Source organism: Galendromus occidentalis, unplaced genomic scaffold, assembly GCF_000255335.2.
Source record: "Galendromus occidentalis unplaced genomic scaffold, Mocc_1.1 scf7180000077501, whole genome shotgun sequence".
In the NCBI taxonomy this organism is placed as follows: domain Eukaryota; kingdom Metazoa; phylum Arthropoda; class Arachnida; order Mesostigmata; family Phytoseiidae; genus Galendromus; species Galendromus occidentalis.
In genome coordinates this window covers 815,699-834,798 of record NW_003805489.1, presented here as the reverse complement: position 1 = coordinate 834,798, position 19,100 = coordinate 815,699, and the positions used below count along the sequence as shown (strand labels likewise).

The 19,100-nt window shown below is 52.5% G+C and overlaps 1 protein-coding gene across 1 annotated transcript; it reads right to left on the bottom strand.

The window, feature by feature from the left end:
* Positions 1–17,561: 17,561 nt before the first annotated feature.
* On the bottom strand, positions 17,562–18,480 carry LOC100897170 (monocarboxylate transporter 9-like). The gene is made up of 4 exons (XM_003746770.1): positions 18,472–18,480; positions 18,236–18,380; positions 17,887–18,046; positions 17,562–17,745 (listed from the first exon to the last, which is right to left on the bottom strand). The coding sequence occupies exons 1-4, from the start codon at positions 18,478–18,480 to the stop codon at positions 17,562–17,564; spliced, it is 498 nt and encodes a 165-aa protein (XP_003746818.1).
* Positions 18,481–19,100: the final 620 nt, after the last annotated feature.

Here is a 19,100-nt window from a genome sequence, read left to right as displayed (position 1 = left end):
CTGACGCGGTGACAAGCCAGCCTACCACTGGCGAAATGCCTGTCGGTGGCTTCTCCAGCCCGAGGTCACAAGCGAGGGTGTCGGAGCGCGCTCCCGAAAATCACTGCTTATGCTCGGTTAAGCTCGTCCCCGGCCGGATCTCGGTAGTGGTTGAAGTAGCTTGAAGACTTTAAACATCACCGAATCTTGCTAACCCAAGCGTTATTCATTCAGTGCGGGCATGGTTTCAACAAGTTCAGCTTGTAGAGGTCTCTCGAGGGAGGTCGACGTCGACGACGACGACGACGACGACGACATCAACAACGACGGGAATCAGGAGCCTGGCAAGCAGACCTAGGAGGCGGCTTCGGGACCACCTCGGTGAGTGGAGGGGTGTGCGGGCGGGCGGACGAGCGAGCGAGCGATGGGGCTAGGGCGCACGACTGCCGGTCTGAGCGTTTAGAAACGAACAGATGTCTCTTCAAGCCGAATTTAGTACAACTGCATTTGAAAGGCTCGAGTCAAAGTCTCTCTGGCACGCCTGCGTGCGTTGCACGTCTGCCTGCTCTGGCTGCCTGTTCAGCTCTTGCTGGCTTCCGTGCCGTCTCTGCGCTTCCTTGACGCTCCCCAAATGCCAAGTCCGCTTCTCTGACATTTAAATCCACCCCTTCCCGAATCCGGACGGCAGCAGTAGCAGCAGTAGTACCAGGATCAAAGTTCGACTCGCTCGAACGAAAGAGCTATTTCTCGCGGATGCGTGTCGGAAATGCTCGATCGTGCCGCAAACTCAGGTAGTGGGTAGTTTGAAGCTCTCAGATGCGAGCGCGCGAGGGGGCGGGCGGACAAGTATTATGTACATAGACGAGGCTCGCGTTCCGGCTCAATTCAATTAGTATCCGAATATGCGGCGGGGACTGACTCGCGGTCGGCATTCATTTGAGAATGATTCATCGTGACTTCCTGGCTGTCACAATCGTTCTCTATGAAGTCGTTTTGTCATCGTGGCCAGGCGCTGTCGGTGGTCGGAGCTCGCCGAATCGGTTGTAGCGCTGGTGGCGATGTGGCTCCGTACGTTTAAGGTACGAGGGTAAGCCGAGAGGCGAGCGGTAAGCAGGAAGTGAGGATTGGCCGCTGAACAGAGTCCCCGACGTGACCTGGCTTTGGTATGGGCGTTATTTTTTTCTACACCCACTTCTGAGTGTGAGCTCGTAAGGACGTATCCTGCAAAAAATCCTCATTTCGTTTGTCATCAACTTCCGTTGACACCGAGACACTCTGCGTGTACCCCTCCCTCTTGGCGAAGCGCTTTCGAACAGCCCAAGCTTTCTGCGCCGTTGGATTTCCGGATTAAGTGCACTGTTCTGGGCGAAAAGCGCCGCTGAGGCGCCTCGTCATATTACACCGCTGGAGATACATGGGTTCACGGTTGGGACCGTTTCCAGGTTACGGCATATCGTCGCTATTGATGCTGTTGTCATTATGGGCTCGGGTCGGAATGACCTTCGCTTTTCTCGTACCCGAACGTAGGTTATGGACGCTCATGTGTGAAATGCTGCTCCTCTCAGTGACGAGGGACGATATTTTGTGCACGTAACCGAGAACCGATGTCAACAATGGCCTTCAATCGCCTGCTTTCTGAGCCATTAGCTTGTTCCATGAACGCCACTGGATCTGTCCTCTTTCCGTGGCGTCGGTCTCCGATCTAGATTCGCTTTGACACTCGGAAAAAAAAAGCGAATTTACACGATCTAGCGCATAATGGACATTTTTTGCGACAGTCATAGTACGTGCCCCGAACGATGATTTCAGCATGGAAATACGGGGCATAATGCAGGTGTGGATGATTTTGATTTCGGGTTGCTCCTCAGAAGGAACGTAGCGCGGGCAACGGCATGCATTCGAATGTCTGTCCTTCCGCCCTTAGAAGAGACGGAAGCCCGAAAACCCGATATTCTAATTAAGGAGCTGCAAGATCGCGAGACGAGGTGAATGCCGCGGGAAGACCGCGAGCTCCGATGTTTCACGTGCGGCTGCTCCGATAGGCAGCCCGCTGGACGACGGATGATACCAGGAAAGCTCTACGCCGGGAGACGAATGTCCCGAAGAAAGCCCCATTCTGTCAATCCACCTTCTGCTCTGAGTCAAATCGGCGCCCGCTACAAATGAAGGTCATCACGCTGATTCTATGGAAAATAGTCCCAGGATCCCAGAGCTGGAGGGGGAAAAAGATTGGAATTGTTAGCGCGGGATGAATCTCCTTCCCTTCATACATGTGGATCACGACCGAGTCGGAGCGCAGAAAAAGCGCCATTCTCGGTGGAGGACTCGGGGCAACCTCCTCGGGCGAGACAGAGTGTTGGCGGAGGTTGATATTCCGAAAGCTCCGCAGAGAATGGAAATCTCGAGACCGACGGGACGACCCGAGCCTGAACGTGTTTTCCATTCATTCAGAGACTCTGACCTAAGTTTCTAGGAAATCGCTCTGTGGATCGATTCCTTCTCAACGCCTTACCTTACGAATACATTGGCGCTGCTAAGTCGTCACCGAAAGTCTGAACGCAGCTCGTTTAGGAAGAAACGTGTTCACTCGGAGAATCTGCGACGACAGAGAATGAATTGTCTTCTGATTTGGGTTGTAAATTTTGTTCTGCCGGAGAAATCAGCTGGCCGTCGCTCGGAGTCAGGCCGTTGCCGGCGTTTAATCCGTAGAATTCTGCTCGGATTTTCAGTAAATATCACACCGAGAGGCGAGCGGGTCGCTTCGGTCGTGCGCTCGGAGTGAGCCGAAAGACGTTGCGAAACCTACGCCCGCTCGTTCGTTCACTGGGATTGATTGACGCCGAGAAGAGCGAGTCGAGGAGACCTTCGGATGCGACAATACCGAATCTAATCTTTTTAAAACTTTTGCTGGGAGCTCTCCGGGTTTCCCAATCTATCGAAGTCTATTGGTCGGTCACAGCGCGATGCACGGACTTGCTCAACGAGTTCGAGGGATAGGCTAGGCAAGGATTCCTATATCGCAACGGAAGGGTCGATGCGCCCGGTATTCCCTCCGGCGGCGTCACGCATCAACTCTGAATCTTAAAATATTGGACAGTCTCGACTTTTCGGAGAGCTCTGCATTTCTGTGAGGACTGCATGGGATAAATATGACACGCATGAGAGAATTGTCGCCTCGATTGGAAACCTGAAACAAGAATGCGTCATCTCGCAATCGTTCCGGGCAAGCAGTGGCAGCCCATCTCCGTTGAATTCAACGACGAGAACGAGGAGTGGACGGAAAAACGAATGACTCGACTCTACAGGGGATAACAAATTGATTTGTGATTGTAGTACCGAAGAATCCCAGCCGCGCTCGCTGTGAAGGTGTGAAGCGACCATCAGCTGGTCAGCTGACTGTGAGAAGTCGATTCTTGTCAGTTCGAACGTCGTAATGCGGAGCACATCTCAAACTCCCTGTCGGTGCTTCGTTTTTCGCATGGAGCCCCGCAGAAGCTGTGCGAGACAGAAAAAGTTCCCCCATGGATGTTTCTTCTCGCTAATTGACTCCCACGAATCTCTGTGTGTCGGTGACCTCGGTCAACACGAAGACACGAGGCCGACTTCGATTTCCGATAAGAATAATTAAAGCGATACAGAGATTTCCCCTGGCCTCAAGATTCTAAAGCCGGCGATTCTATTCTGGTATGTACCCGACCCCGACAAGCAGTAATCGGAGTTGGAATTCCACTGCATTTCCATACGCACCAAAACTTAAGGGCTCGGCAGGGGAAATCCGGGGAATAACCCGCGGGACGTTTGCGGAGGCTTCCGGAAGCGGATGGAGGATCCCGAATTCGACTTCAAACTTCGGCAAAGTTGTGCGTTGCTCAAAAGTTCTGCACGCAACCACAACCGTTCCTGATGGAAAAAGATTCCGATCGACACGAATTACGAATGTAAAAAAATATCCTCTCTCGTGTTAGACTGTGGATCATCCGGGCGATTGGATCCGTAGCTCCCCACGTTTCAGCTGTGGAAAAATGAGAGGGATTAGATCGGCAGGAGCCATCCCGTTTGAGGTTCTAGGAAGCTTCGTTGGACTGTCCCGCCCGGTATACGAATTCAACATCAGCTGAAGGATAACTTAAGGGATGCTTGAACCAGATATCGAAATTCCGTGACGATCCCGAGTTTCTACCCTTACGCAGATGGAAACGCGTAGATCGAACTCTTGAGAAATAGCGGACGACTGTAAAGTTTGACACTTTTTCCTTTCATGCGAGAGGTCTGTCGAAACGGAACTGCATCCACCGCATAGGTCCATGATCGTAAAGCACGACAGGGCCCGGAGCGATTTCGGTCGAACATATCGGTTTAAAGTTTTCCGACTCACTGGCGAAGAGATGTCTCCGGGGTTACTTTCGAGGTGTCGGACGAGTGTTCCGAGCCCTCGTATGAGGAGGGAAACTCTCGCATTTGCCTGACCCGAACCCCTACCCCAATCGTCTACTCCCGCCTCGTCGGTCGACGGTCCAAGGAACCGGATCAACTTTGTCGGACCTACGCGGATCGGGTTGGACCAACAGTGGCCTCTCTCCCAGTCGGATACTTATCCCGCTGCCCCCTGCGTCCCGGTTGCCCGAAGGGACGGAGAGAAATTGACTCCCTGGCCGAGGTGACGATTGCGAGATTGCCAGACGAAAAAGGGGCGAAACGAGAACGCGACCAAGTGACCGCTGCCAGTCGCTTTCACAAGAACCTACGTTCGGAGCTTCAAGTTCCAATCGAGCGAGCCGGTCAACCTGCGAGGTAATTGGCTTAAGCCTGAGGCGATCGTAATGAGGATGTATTGCGACGGAGCCGTCAGGCTCCCTGCGGGCCGCGAACCCTACCCATCCGTTTGTTGGTCCGTGCGTCCGCTCCCGCACTCGCTGCGAACTCTGTTCGCGCTCAATTTGCCCGATATGAAAATCAGATGCGTACGTACCTGGCCAGACCATTCACTTCAGCTTTGCCAATGAGTGTTCGGCGCCGCCGGGAGGAGGGGGATTCTCGACTGTCTAACACTAGCTCGCTCCCTCGAAGCCGATGTTCTCTCTCATGCATTCTCGTTCCGTCCTGTTATCGGACGAGAAAAAATTCTATCCAGTACCGAACGAGCTCATCTCGCTCCAATTGCGTCTCAGCATTTTCGATTGGCTATACCGACCCTCGGCCCTGTCGCCGGATTCCATTGGACGAGCTCCGGGTCCGTAGGCGCGGCGAACGATGGGAACGTTCCCTCCTATCTGGCGGCTTGTTCGCGTTCGGCTCCGAGGAAATGGAATTCGCGGGGGGATGTGAGCCCCAACAGACAGGTTCGATGCCGATCAGTGCCTTCTGGACATGTGAGGTCTAGGATAGATTCAGTCTCACTAGGATTTCCATCTTTGGACGTCTCTGTCTCGGATCTCAGTCTCGAACCAGACTCCCACAGTGGAACTTTCCCTACGGAAATAGTTTTTAGTCTCCCCGAAGGTCTCATTGCAGGGATGAGAAGAGAATTCGATCCACAGCGGTAATTTCCCGGGCCATCGAGCTACTCGAAGCTATATATCCTCTGCCTCTCCATCTCTCGATAGTTCCCAATGAGGATCGAAAGGGGAGAAATCGTCAGGAAGGAGAGCGAAGCGAGATTCCATTTGGGACATTTTCCGTTTTTGCCAATATGTGGGGACATTCGTGCCGGCTCGCCTCTCACTCGTGCACACTATTAGAGAACCCAATAACGCACGTGTCTAATGGCCACATCTATGTACCTAGATGGTGAATAGAGAACTCCGTGGAGCTCCGGTGCCCGAGCCTGACGCCGGAGTCTGAGTCCTGAGGTAGCGAACGAAGGGTCAGTAGGGATCTGGCCGGACGACCAGAATCGACCTGGGAGTAGTGACATCGCGGACCGGCCAGCAGACAGAGAGACGGCTACTAGGGGTCTCTAGTCTGCGGAGAGAACTGGGAAGGACGGCAGGCCGGCCAGCGAGCCACCGACCAACCTACCACGGGAGTGGGACGGAAAAGGAACGAGCTGGGGGCGACCGAGTAACGAGAAAAAAGATCCATCTATTCCGACGAGCGAAGTGACCATGGAGGTCGCCCACCCGCGGAGTCGCTCTCCAATTGGGCCTGGGTGGCCTTGCTTGCTTTTTCGCCTTCGTTTGCCTGACTAGCCGGATGGCGATCCTTCCTCAATTCGGTATCGGACCGAGCGGCTCCGGCCAGAGACTCCGAGACCTCTGCTCGATCTGAAATCGCTATTTGAAAAATGGCGTCATTCCGAGTCCACCGTCGGCTGTTTCGTTTTGAAACGCCGGCCGGCCCGTCGCTGGTCATTTCTGCCGTCGCTGCTGGCTCAGCCACACCCAGACTCTGCCGCACTGAACTGCACTTTCAAAGCTCGAATCGTGCAATAATCCTTTATGAACTACGAGCGACCTCTGTGAGGGGGTGGGCGGTGAAGTTCCACAGCTAAAATCCATTCCCCCTGCTCAATGCGGCTTTTTGAATTTCTATTGAATTTCATCATTTGCTTTGCGGTTGGGGTGACCCACCTGGGTCGATCTCGATCATCGTAAAAGCTGACGGAATTGATGTTCGGTTTCCGATTTCCGTGGACTCTCCGCTACCGGTACTAAAACGACGCCGCCAGCGGCAGCAGCAGCAACAACAAGGTCTACTCGAACAGCTGGTCTAGTATAATCAACGCCGAATCCAGGCGGTCTCGTTTCTTAGAGCCTCGAGACCTTCCGCAGATAAACGAGCCGAGATTTCCACCTGTCCTCTCGGGAAGACTCCGCACCTACCTTCGAGCAAGCCAGCCTTGAGCGGACGACTTTGTATGATTATGATTAGGACCCACGCAACGGCTTGGGATTCTTTGAGGCCCTGAGCAAATCATCGATGGTCTCGCGATGTCCCCAGGAAATCGCTCCATTCGCAAATCGCGACACACGACTGTAGCGATCGTATCAGTCAATGATTTTGAGAAAAGCTTCACCCCTGAGGAGAGGCGTTGTCATTCCACTTCTTGGGGCGGAAATCCTTGGGAATATGCTCCATGAAGGATCGGAACGACGCCAACATCTATTCCCTCCTCCGTCTGAAAATAGCTTTCCACCTCTACTCCGGAGTCGACGGACGCTTTTCGCCTCCGACAATCATGGCTCCTCTGTCTTGTGGTCTGAACCTCTCGTGTTTTCGATGCGGAAGGATTCGGTGTAGTAATTGGTGAGTTTCGCGGTGTCTTCGAAGTCTTCCGAGAGCATCGTAACTACTCCAAACTTCCACCGACGGCGCGTCTCCGGCGCGGGATCGTTGAGATTAATTCACGGAAAACTGTCATCTCGGGGTATCATCTCCCGTCAGACGTCGATAGCCTGCCATTGGAAGGCGCATGTCTTTTTTTGACGTGAGATTATGGCCACGGGAACGATGCTTACGCAGAAACTGCTCGCATCGAAATTCGGGGGAGTGGGAGTTTCTGGAGTCGTTCGGGAATATATTGAAAAATCTCTTCCCCCATCTTCTAAGCATGTGGAAGAAAAGAATTACCCCATCGATTCCCGCTTCGCTCCGATGCTTCTCCATGAGCGTCGTAAGTAGGGCTCGTCCCCACCGCTCCGGGAGTCCCTGGAGTGTTCTCTACCGCTCCCGCTGAGTGACTTGTGCATCCTTGATTGGACGCCGTCGATGAGTTGGACGACTCCCAAACATAATTCGTTGGGGGCTTGATTCGGTTTTCTATTCCTCTTCATTCTCGTTTGTGGAGAGAATTTCGTCCCGGAGCGGGTGATCGAGAGAAAAAATTCTCTCCTGAAAGAGATCGCGCATGTGAATGGCCCGAGAGATGGAAGGCTTGGACTGGTCGTGGCACGTCGAAGTATCGTTTGCAAATTAGAACGTCTCCTCCACCCGCCCCTCGCAGCCCTTCTACCCTGTGCCCGGAGAGCTCAGATCTTGGCTTCTCGTCGTCAGCGATCACCCGGAGCCCTCCCCGAGGCCGGCTTCTTCCCGACGGTCCCTTCGAATTTCCCGCTTCGTCGTCGTTTGGCTCGTCGTCAATGGGAAGCCAGAGGAATGATACAGGAAGCCGTTCGCTTCGTCAGACCTCAACGAATCATCCTCCAGGACTTTCGATGCGACGAACAATTCAATCGTCCCCGATACTATTCTCTCACAATGAACCAAGCGATATACAAAGGAGCTTTTTCCGGTTGAATCCTTCGTATTCGACATTTTTGTCGGAGGCTTCCATCCAATTTCGTTCTCATTCCTGAGTCCAAGTAAGAATAACTCAGCCCTCAGAATCAAGCGACAGATCGTCCTGACCTCACGTGCACTATAATCTTTCTCGACGCACATGGGATGAAGTTCCCAGAGACAAAGCTCCAGAAATACCCTCATGCGAGTGAATCATCACACGACAGAAGTCAGAACCGATGAATCTTCAAGCTTCTAGGCCGCTCTTGACCCTATCTCCCCCCCCCTCCCCCCGACGGGGTAGAGCGAGCTTCAGGGAGTATTATTTATAGTCATTCACTGGAGTGGACAGCAACCGAGTTTCACAAATCTCCGAGACCCTCCGGGATAAACGTCCAGCAGATCATCCGGGGTTTCAATGATGCCGATCGACATTTCCCACTGGTCGCAATTTTTTTTCAACGCAGAGCCGTAGTCCATGAGCTCCTGTTCCGAACTCCGAAGCCTTCCCTGATGGCTCGGGTGAGCTCGATCCGTCTTCGGAACTCGTTATTCAGATAGGAAGGCCTTCTACAGTTCAATCAATTTTAAACATTTGCATTGAAGAGTCGATGTCGGACCTATTCCGTGATAAGGCAGGAAGCCGAAGATTAAGGCTCCACCGTCATCTTTTCGAAACGGAGGAGAACCCATCCGACCGAAGTGGAATCTAATCGATAGCCCCTGTTCATCAATTTGATTTCGCTCGTTGTAACTTCATGATCGCAGATGAGGCCTCCGATAAACTTTGCTTCGCGATCTGAGGGCTCACCCATAAGCCGTTGTCTCTCCCTTTTTCTTCTACCTCCGCCAGATGAGTCGATACGGACATAGAGCAGCGAGTCAATGAATGAATTTATTGTGAATGAATCGATAAATTAGCCGTTGCTCCTCTGGGCTACCGTGGCCGCGATTTTACGACCGTTCGCTCCGCTCATTGTGTCTTCAGAACTTGAATGCCACCATTGATGGATCCGGCGCACCGATGCGGCAGGAACAACTCTGCTGGCTCGCGCCGCTCGAGTTTCCCACATGGCGCCCGAAGCGCCGGAAAAATGAGAATTACCCACCTCGCACCGATATCCCTGAGGAACCTGATGAGCTCATAAGGGAGCAAGAAGGAAAATACTTCATGTTGCCTCCGTTCAATACGGATTCTGAAGTGAGATTGCTCGCCGTCAATGGAACAAAGCATGCCTATGCTACGGACGACGAGAGAGAGCGTGATTACTTCAATTCTCAACGATTCCATTCAACGAAGGAGCAATCACGGCGAAAAAGCCCAGAGGGTAAGAATGTCGCGGGATTCCCGCCTAATCTCGGCGCACTGCGTGGCCCGGTCGTGATAAATCAAATACGAGGTGTGTTCGACCAAAATTGTGACCACAGTAATACGGTGGCGGCGCCGATGCCGATGGCGACAGGACTACACGCCTCGGAGTCATACCAGCTACTTAGCTAGCAGAAAAAAAGGTTTGTCCGGCCTTCGAGATAAGCTGACTAAAGCCAATCTTCAAACAACGCTATCGTGGAAAACAAGGGACGCTGCTCGGGTCGACGTCACCACTGCCAACAACAACGGCGAAGCCCACGACGACCCTTTCCGAACAAATGGACTCTTATCGCGAATACGACTCAGACTACGACGCCGACGGTTGAGCCCGGGCACTCGCCTCCGCGATAACCCGTTCAACTGGACGGAGACCAGTCGATAAGAACATCGCATTGCGAGACCGAAGCTCAAAATTGCGTCACCAACACTTCCGTGAGGCGTCAGGCTCCAATTGTGAGACTTTCGAAAATCTGGATATAACCCGATCCGGTCGGTCGATCTCGTAATCGTTGCAGCGCCACGAGTCTTCAATGAGATCTTGGAACGGGGTGGGTGAATCAGAGGGAGGAGGGTGCCTTGAGCCGGCATCCAAGAACCGGAGGGTCCAATGACGATATAGGATAAGCCTTTGCCGCTGCTCTCTGCAGGACAAGCAGAACTCGGACACATCAGAGCCAGACGAGATCGCGGGGTTAGCGGGTCGTCGAGTCGACTTCATCCCTGGCAACACGGAGACGCTTCTGGTGTTCTGTATACGTCCGAGTCCGTCGGTCGGTCGGTCGGTCTGCCGCCCAACTATGTCTCTGGAGCGGCTTTCGGACGCTCTCGAGATCCTCGAAAAGGGCAGTCGACGCTCGACCTTCTTTGAATGAATTTCTCCGCGAGCCATTCGCTCAAAAATATGACGAAATGATGTCGGTCAGGAATCAGGCGTCGCGTCTCCAGCAGACGCAGATTCGAAGTTCCGGATGGTGAAACTCAGGTTGGGAGCGGCGCCGCGCCGGGGTTTGTTCGTCCACGTGGTTCCGTCTCGTCGAGAAAAGCTCGGTCAGAGATGGGTACTACTACCTGATTCTCGCGCGAACGCCAGGTAAAAATCGGGAAGCACGGCCGGACTGGGAAGCCTTCCCATTTTAGGAATTAGTCTGGGACGAAAACACCTCGACCAGCTGCTCGTTGAGGATTTCTGTTCTTCAGGTCTTCGGAGAGGGTGTAGGTGAGACGGCGAATAACTCAGGAAAGGGTCACACAATAGCACCGAGATCACCAAAGCCGAACAAATCCGTCAAGTGTTTCTGAATCGGATGACGGTTCTCGAATTACGCTCTCATTTAGGAAGAGCATCGCTTGTGGCCCTGCACAATTATTCGAGAAGCTTCTCGAGGGTAGATTCAGAAGAGTTCGTTCAAAAGAGGAAAAAAACACTGGAGCAGAAATAAAGGGACCGGGAGTCTGGAATGGCTGTGGACCTAGTATTTGGAGGGAACAGAGAAGTCAAGTCCTGGTAAACGCTAGCTGCTGGTGGAACGGGGCTCTGTTTAATTATTGAATCTCAATAAGCCGATACGACGCTCATGTTAACCACAGCTCCAGTCACTCATAGACTCGACGACGGAGTCTATTTGAGGCATCGGCATCATCGGCTGCGACGGCAACAACAACGACGACTCCTCGTTTCGTTCGCCGGCACCCGTGCGTTGCACGATCAAGGAAGGAGCAGAAGCGATTTTTGCCCATGATTAGGGAGCATAATATTTCATCTCGAAAGCGCATTGTATCTGGCAGCCAGATAAGAATTGCGCTGGAACAGAGCAGCGAACCAGGTTCGAATCGGATGAATCAATGACTTTTATTGCTGGAATCGTTCCTTCTGTCGGGCCTCGATCGTTCATCGAGAGCAGAGAGAGTAGTATCTCGTGGAACCCGAGGTAACGACTCGCGAGTTCGAGGCGGGAGCCTGGGCTCGAGGCTGAATGAGCTCCATCTTGCGAGTCAAGGCTCGCGACACACTGACTGAGAAATAAGTCTCCGGGTGAGTGGCCTGGAAGAGACAGTCATGTCAAGATGATGTGAGCATCAGGACTTCTCAGCTGCGGGTTCTGGATATACCGTGAATTCTGAGCTTGGCGATCCGGAGAATCGTGGGTCGCGGGAATGGCGCGATGCGCCGAGAATACTTCCTTTGACCGCGGTACATCGTGAGCTGTTGCCGGGCATGTCATCCGGGAACGAAGTTCCAAATTCGAAGACACGTTCGCATCCGATACAACTCGTAGAGGGCGCAAGCGCCGACTCCGAGCGGGCCGGAATGATTCTCGTCGCGTTTTCCTCCTCACGATGGGGAACTACATTTTATACTATTGCGATGAGAGCGAAATCTCATTCATTATAATTCCCCATCAGCATGACGAATTCCGTGTACGTTGCGCAGGTGGAATTGGATATTTCCAGATTTCAGTAATGGTCCTGAGCTATGTTCCGGATGAGATAATGAGGAGGCCATTATTAGCCTGCCCGCCCAGGGCCAATCCTCTCAGAATCGATGGACGATGTTCCGACTCTGATTCCGTGGCTTTGCGTGTGCTCTCGTCGAGTCATTCCGAATGGCGGCCCAGAGCGAAGGGACAGCAAGCCAGCATCGGGAGTCTTCGATTCTCAGAGAGATTTCGGTGTACACTTGTAGATCCTTCAAAAAATGCCGGCTACCTATATTCGAGAACTAAATGGGGGACTTGAGGGGCTATAGCTTCGACTCCTCGTCTCGGGAGAAGCCTGGACATTTTGGCTCTCGACTTGATCATCAATCGTCGCTCCATCGCCGCATGAAAGCGTGGTATCAATGTAGCATGAGAGCTTGCCGGAATCCAACATAAGGGTCACCGAGCTCTCCGGCATCTTAGGAAGCATTTCCGATTCCCCGCCCTCGATCCTCAGGAGTTAACCAAGGCGCGCTCTCAAATCCAATGCATGCGGGAGCCGATCTCGGTAGCACTTTCTCGAAACTTTAGGGACGAGAGGCTAGGACTCCGTCGTGGGAGGCGAGGACAGACGTTGCTCGTCCTCCTACGGTGGAGCGGACGGATAAGTCTCAACAATCAAGTGTTCCGACACTAGTCGTTCCGATGACGCACCTGGGGAGAGATTTTGGTCTGATTGGAAGAGGCGTGCATGCACTAGATCGTTTGTATTCCTCGAGATGGGTCCAAGGCTCGGGTCTTCCGATCAACAGGAATCCCGCTCCTTGCAAGCGACCCTTTGCAGGTTCTTCAAATCCGAGATGAAGTCGGAAATTCTCGATCATCTCCTTAGAAAAGTCACTAGCTGTGAATGTTGAAGCGTAATCATATCCACTGGGGTCCGCTGTGTAATCATATCCACTGGGGTCCGTGCGGATATCTACCTAGAAGTCGAAAATGTATGCCACGAAAATTCCGACCTCAATGACAGCGAGACTCGGTCAATGTCGATGACATTCGTTTTGACTTAATTGGCAGCTACGACGGATCGGAGAGATGTGGCTGGATGATCCAGGTCTCGACCGCAGCAACCTCGGATGATATTACGACGGGCATATGGAAAGGAAATCACATGGAGACTTGATCTAATAAGAACCTCTGATGATTCATCCTATCAAATATATAACAAGCAGGTTCTGTGAGTCTCCGCGTCCCCATAGCCAAAGCCTGTTTAATATCACCCAGACTGATCGAGTCGACTTGACAATGGAGCACTGGGCTAGCTTGATTTTTGGTACGGAAAGTATCCGGCGAGGTTCCTGCCGCAGCTTCCAAAGAGCAGAGCTCCAGCGGGATATAACAACCTGGAAGTAAGCCCCTGAATCTTTGTCTACGTGAGAGGCCTCGTGGTGGGCAATCAAGCTCCCTGACAAGCTCGCCATAGACTGGGGAAACTACGATCAGCCTGTGCGAGACGCGGGTTCATGATCCTCGCGAATCTTGTACACAAGGAAGCGTCAGAATTCACTGTTTCGAACGCTGCTTGATTCCATTTCTACAAGATACCTATATAATTATTATATATCTCAATTTACATTCACGACATCCGGAACGTCTACCCTGGTAGTGCTCCCTCATTCGCCACTTTGACTTTTGTAACGGTCCTCTCTTCTGTCTACTTTAGATCGTTGAACAAGCGACCGAAATTCTGAGGACTGTCTTCTGTCGAGTCGATCTGCGAAAGAGAATGTTAAAATGTCTATAGCGGGATCGTAGCGCTTCTCGCGCTAAAATGAATCACGCCGAATTACCTCGTCGAGCGTTTCATTGCTAAGGAAGTCCTCCAGGGGTGATATAGGTTCTGGTCGGTGTTGCTGGCGCGGCTCGAGCGTGGGCGAGTATTGTACCTGGTTTGGAGAAAATAAAGCATCGGTTGGGGCAGAAGAACGGGGCCGGAGGTGCCGTCGAGACCGGCTGAGTCGTGTCGAGCTTTCTGACATTTTTCCTCTCGACTTACAGTTTGACTTGAGAACCTCTCTGGCGAATCGGGCTTTTTTTTGGCCGAACATTGCCCCCCGGAACTACATCCACATCTCGGGCATTCGTTTCGAGCGACCGACAGCTTTCGCTTCTGACCTCGGTTTTCCCGTTTCACTTTGTCTGCGAGAAGCGAGAGGCGAAAATGAGAATCCTCGAAATACATTTCCGGTGACGAAATCGTGTCAAGCTGTCAGCGTTCTCGAGTTACGGAGGAATATATAACCGTTTCGGGTGGCGAAGTCTCCCAAAGGTGCGTTAGAATCCGATCCGTTGTACACTCGCGACATTTGAGATGTCCAATCGAAATTGCTTGATTCATCATACGGCTCATCAGTTCCCACGCTAATGCTGTGAAAGCGGACGCAACATGTTCATTTTGAACTTCTCTCGGAAGTCTCGGGGCGCGCGGGTTCGCTCCGCTTCCTCTCGCAGAGGGGAAATGCAAGAACAGAAGAGAAATTATTGTGTTCGCCCGTCCGAGAAACCCACTTTTTCCAGCCTACGAGGCGACCGTCCGGCGTATGCAACGGCTGCCTGGATCGGTAAATGGATAGATTCTCCTGCTTGATCTCCGGTTTCGAGGTGACGGTTTCGATGCCTGCCGGCATCGTGTAGTGACCGATGTGACCTGGACATAGAAGAAGAATAATTGAAGGGGACGGCTAATCAAAAGAGGTCCTCGTAAATTTGGCGGAGCCTCGTGGTGATGAAAATCGTCTTGCGGAGCTATCGCACACTGACCTGTCAAGTTCAAGTGCTGTCTTAATTCGGGTTCCGAATGGCACGTGAAGTGACAGTTCTCACATCTGATCATTGGTTCCCAATCGCCGAAAACCATGGTGTCTAATGCTCCCTTACCGGAGAGATATAAAACGTGCAGGTGTCCGGATTCCGATGACTCTCGTCTGTGTATAATAATCTACAGTGACCCACACGTATCACAAAGAATGTTGGGTTCGGGGAGTTCAGTCGATCGCTGCGAACGAGGTCCTCTGTCTCTGTGAGGAGACACGGACTAGCGGATTCCGTGAATCTCATTTGGGTCTTCGGCCTAAACGCTAGGTATCCCGGGCCTAGGCTTATTCTGTATCGAGAACCCCGATTCGATCGGACAGTCAAAAGCTCGAATTGATTGTTCTGACCTACCGGGAGCGGCCGACCTTAATCGTGAGATTTCGGGTCTCGATACAGCCCTCTTGAGGCGAAAAGAAATTGGCGCTCACCTTGATCGCGGGCTTGATTTTTCGGCACCTTATGGCACAGCGCGCTCAAATCCAGTTCGAATTAAATGGACATTCAGTAATTCCGACTGGGAGACTTGGTGTCTCGTGGGTGAGGGAATATGTGGCGCGCTCACTCACTCGACACGATTCTTTCCGAATATTCTCTCTGCACAGACCACGTCAGTGCGATACTCGAATCATTGGAGAGAACTATGCGATTCTTCCACGCGAAGCTCATCTTCAACTTCCCCCGGAGCAGAGGCTGGGGAGTTTTGTCCCATGAGGAATTTCCCTTGATGGGGGCCATCGTCGCTACGGCGGCACTGCGATAGATCTTGCGAGCGATAGATCTTGCGTGAATTCCCGTTTGATGCTCATGAAACTCTCAGAATAAATGTCTCTTGGTGGACTCCATGTCGCTCAAAATACAGGATACCTCTCGGTTTCCGCTGCAGTGCTGCCCCAGTCGAGGTCGGTGACTGCTCCCTTCAAGGATGAGTTTTGGATCTCACGCAATCGGAATCTCAAGATCGATTCTGCCATCGATGGAACGCGACGAACAAAATGGACAGGCTCGAGATAAATAGCTCATGTATCTCATATCAACGATGTAAATACGATAGCATTCTCAGATAGATTCGGAAAGCACAGGATCACGATCATCGCGAAGAGAGCTCTCGAGAGTCGCGTCTCAATCCGGCCCAGTCCTCGTCGGAAGATTCGACGCGATGCAATTTTCGAATCCTCCGAGGGCTGAAGCTTCCTCCCACCGTGATCGGACCTTCTCCTAGTCGATTAGAGCCGCTTCGAATAATCCGACTGCGCATCATCTTCAATTGAGAATTTGGAGCGATGGGGAGCCTTTGAAGGCTGGCATCGGGTGCTTCGGATATTCCCGACAGATCTCGTTGAAGGATCATCTTGTTGTTCTTGTTCTTTGTAGAGCGCTAAGAGAACAGCACCCCAAACCGCGGAGGCAGCCCGTGCCCCAGAAGTACATCATGGGATCATGTGATCCGACCGTATCTCGGAAGAAACCTGCGAATTGAAAATCTTGCGGCTCCGGAAACGTAGTTGCAGGGAGGTTGAAATTGCGAACGCGATGAACCCCACGCTCGAGCAGATGAGACCATTGGCTACGGCCAGATTGTGAACTCCTACGATATCTGCAAGCACGAGATTTAACATTGGAACCCGATCAGGAAAATGAATTAGAGAAGCGAGTGCCACCGAATTGGTTCTCCCATCCTGAATCTCGTGTCCCTGTTCGACGGAGACCATGCAGATCGGGATGGACCATCTGCATCGAGGAATCGATAAATCTCCGAGTCGGTTCACAGGAGACTACTACTGTGCACATGACCACAGTAGAATCGTAGAACAAGCCAAATAGGAGGAACATAGAGGTGAGAGGCACGTAGCGCGGAACCGACGGATGATGCACCCCGATGCCCCTAAATACAGGAAGTTGAGAGCGAAGGTCACCTGCAACGGTCATCCGAGGTTCTCAAACTCACTCGGAGCAATCACTCAGTCAGTGCTGACAGCGGCAGCTCGACAAAGAGGGCGATGGTCGTGATGACCGCCGGCTGATCGACGCGGAAGATCATCATTCAATCAGATTCCGAGTTCGTAATTTCGGAAATTGAATATCGCCACAGTTTTGTTCCCTGTCGCCCCGTCAGCTGGGCTGTCTGTTGTCGTTTGATCTGGATCGCTCCCCAGCTCAGCTGAGCCGTCTCTCCGAAAGTGTGTGCTTTCCGGTGTCGGATTAGAGACCGTTCTTGTCCGCAAGCGCTGTGATATTCCAATTGATTTACATAATCGTGGACTCCGTCCTCGTATGAATGAGTGCGGGAAATACGTGGAGGGCAGCGTAGAGAAGAAAAACGGGAAATTTTGCTTTGAGGAATCCGCCCGTCGGAGGAGCCCGGTACCAAAGGGAAATCGGCCCGTGTCGCATAAGAAATCTCGACTCCGATAGCTACCCCGCGGCGGTAATCCAATTGGGCTCGGGCTCGAGATCGGCAACAGGTCTCGCTCGCCGTTCGTTGGACCACTACCGTTCTGGGACTCGGCGCGAGCGTCTCCCCCTTGGTCCATGACGGTCTGTGCATTAGATAGGAGATGACAGGCCTGTTGAGCGTGATAGCTCCGAAGACGAGGAAGAGTCCTGAAATCCTCCAAAGGACTCTCAATTTCTACCTCATGTGCAGATTTAAGGGTATAATAACCCTCCTTGCTCAAAGCGCATGCTATTCATCTGAAGACAGATCAAAGGAGATTGTCGTCGCCCCCACCCCTCAGACCGTAGGATTTGTACAAGTACTCCATGAACTTCGGAACCACCATGGCGGCCACGGTCGATCGGCAGTAATTCATGCCGAGGGCCAATCCACTGTGCTTTCGGAAGTAGTGACTCGAGATCACGGGGTTCAGATTGTAAATGAGACCGATGCTGAACCCATTCCGGAATGAGCATATTAGAATCCTTCAAGCTCCATATTCGGGCTCGGAGAGCTGGGGCAGTGGCCCTTGGAACGATGACATCGATGTGTCATGAATGTCGCATCCTTTCCTCGAGGAGGGCTTCCGATGCCATTGTGAGAGCTCACCATTGGGTATCCCGAAAGAGATTGTCAGGTGAAGTATCCCGGTGGCGAAAAAACTCGCAGTCAAGCACACGAAATATACGAAGCCGCCGATCACGCAGGTGATTCGCAAACCGAGCATGGTGCTGAGGGGACCAGAAAGGATGCCTGTGGATCGAATTTCCGACATCATCCTGTGATCGTGCGGATCATGGATTGGGTCGCTTCTTGCTCATCGCGGAATTTTCTGCGGGGAGGGAGGGGGGAGGCGATTTAATTCTCATCGATCTGCGGCCGACCTGCGGGATCAGCGAAGCCCGAGATGAGCGAGATCGGTCAGGCGGCGTCACCACTCACCACGCGTCACGTTGAAGGTCTCCATCACGGCGACGTAGAGCACAGCAGCGGACAGCGTCGAGCCTCCGACAAGGAATGTAGTCGTGAAACATGCCAGAGCCATACGCCAAGACTCCCTGCCGTCCGGTCCAGCCCCCAATCTTCTCTGTAATGAGGATTCAGACGAAGGAAGAAAAGGGTTGCAATTTCTCGCCGACCTTGACCCAGGACCTCGGGTCCCTGGTTGAGTGTCTCACCCGTTCCATACTCATCACATTCCCTGCCCCTATCACGTCAGCAGAGACCGAATGAGAAATGAGCTCTTCCCTCAGTTGAAGTCATCCAGCAGTCGCAACAGGAGATTTCCTGATATGGTTTCGAATCCTCTCCCTACCCTCATTCAGTCATTTTTCCGCTGTACTGCTAATGATCGCAGCCCGGGTAGATTCGTCGGAACACGACAAGTTTATGGCACGGAGGACTCCGCATTCGTTGTGAAAGAACTCTGCCCCCTCGGTCGAAGACCCAAGGCTTTGAACGCATATAGACTCCCAAAAGACGAGGACTTCACCGGTGTACGACCACTATAGAGCGGCGTCTGCGCGGTATTCTGTGAAACACCGCTCTGTTTTGGATCTCAATGAGCCGCATGAGAAGGTTCGTCCAAATGGAATAAACACGCTCTGGCTCGGCGAAATCCGCCGCGTAAATCCGAGCCGCAATATTTCACCGGAGCGTGATCGTTTCTGGGGATGATCGCTATGATGGGCAAGTTCACGCAGTGCAGGAATGACCCGACTCAATCATAGACTTGAAATGTACGTTCTGAATAAGGCGCATCCCGTCCGTGGGGCGACTGGGCTATTCACGGTGAGAGTGTAAGGCA

What these genes read in the sequence shown, in the direction of transcription:
- LOC100897170 (XM_003746770.1), bottom strand. An exon ending in GACCTTCAACGTGACGCGTG is followed by an intron (nt 18,047 to 18,235) that starts GTGAGTGGTGAC and finishes TTCGATCCACAG; the next exon opens with GCATCCTTTCTGGTCCCCTC. An exon ending in AATGGTGAGCTCTCACAATG is followed by an intron (nt 17,746 to 17,886) that starts GCATCGGAAGCC and finishes GAATGGGTTCAG; the next exon opens with CATCGGTCTCATTTACAATC.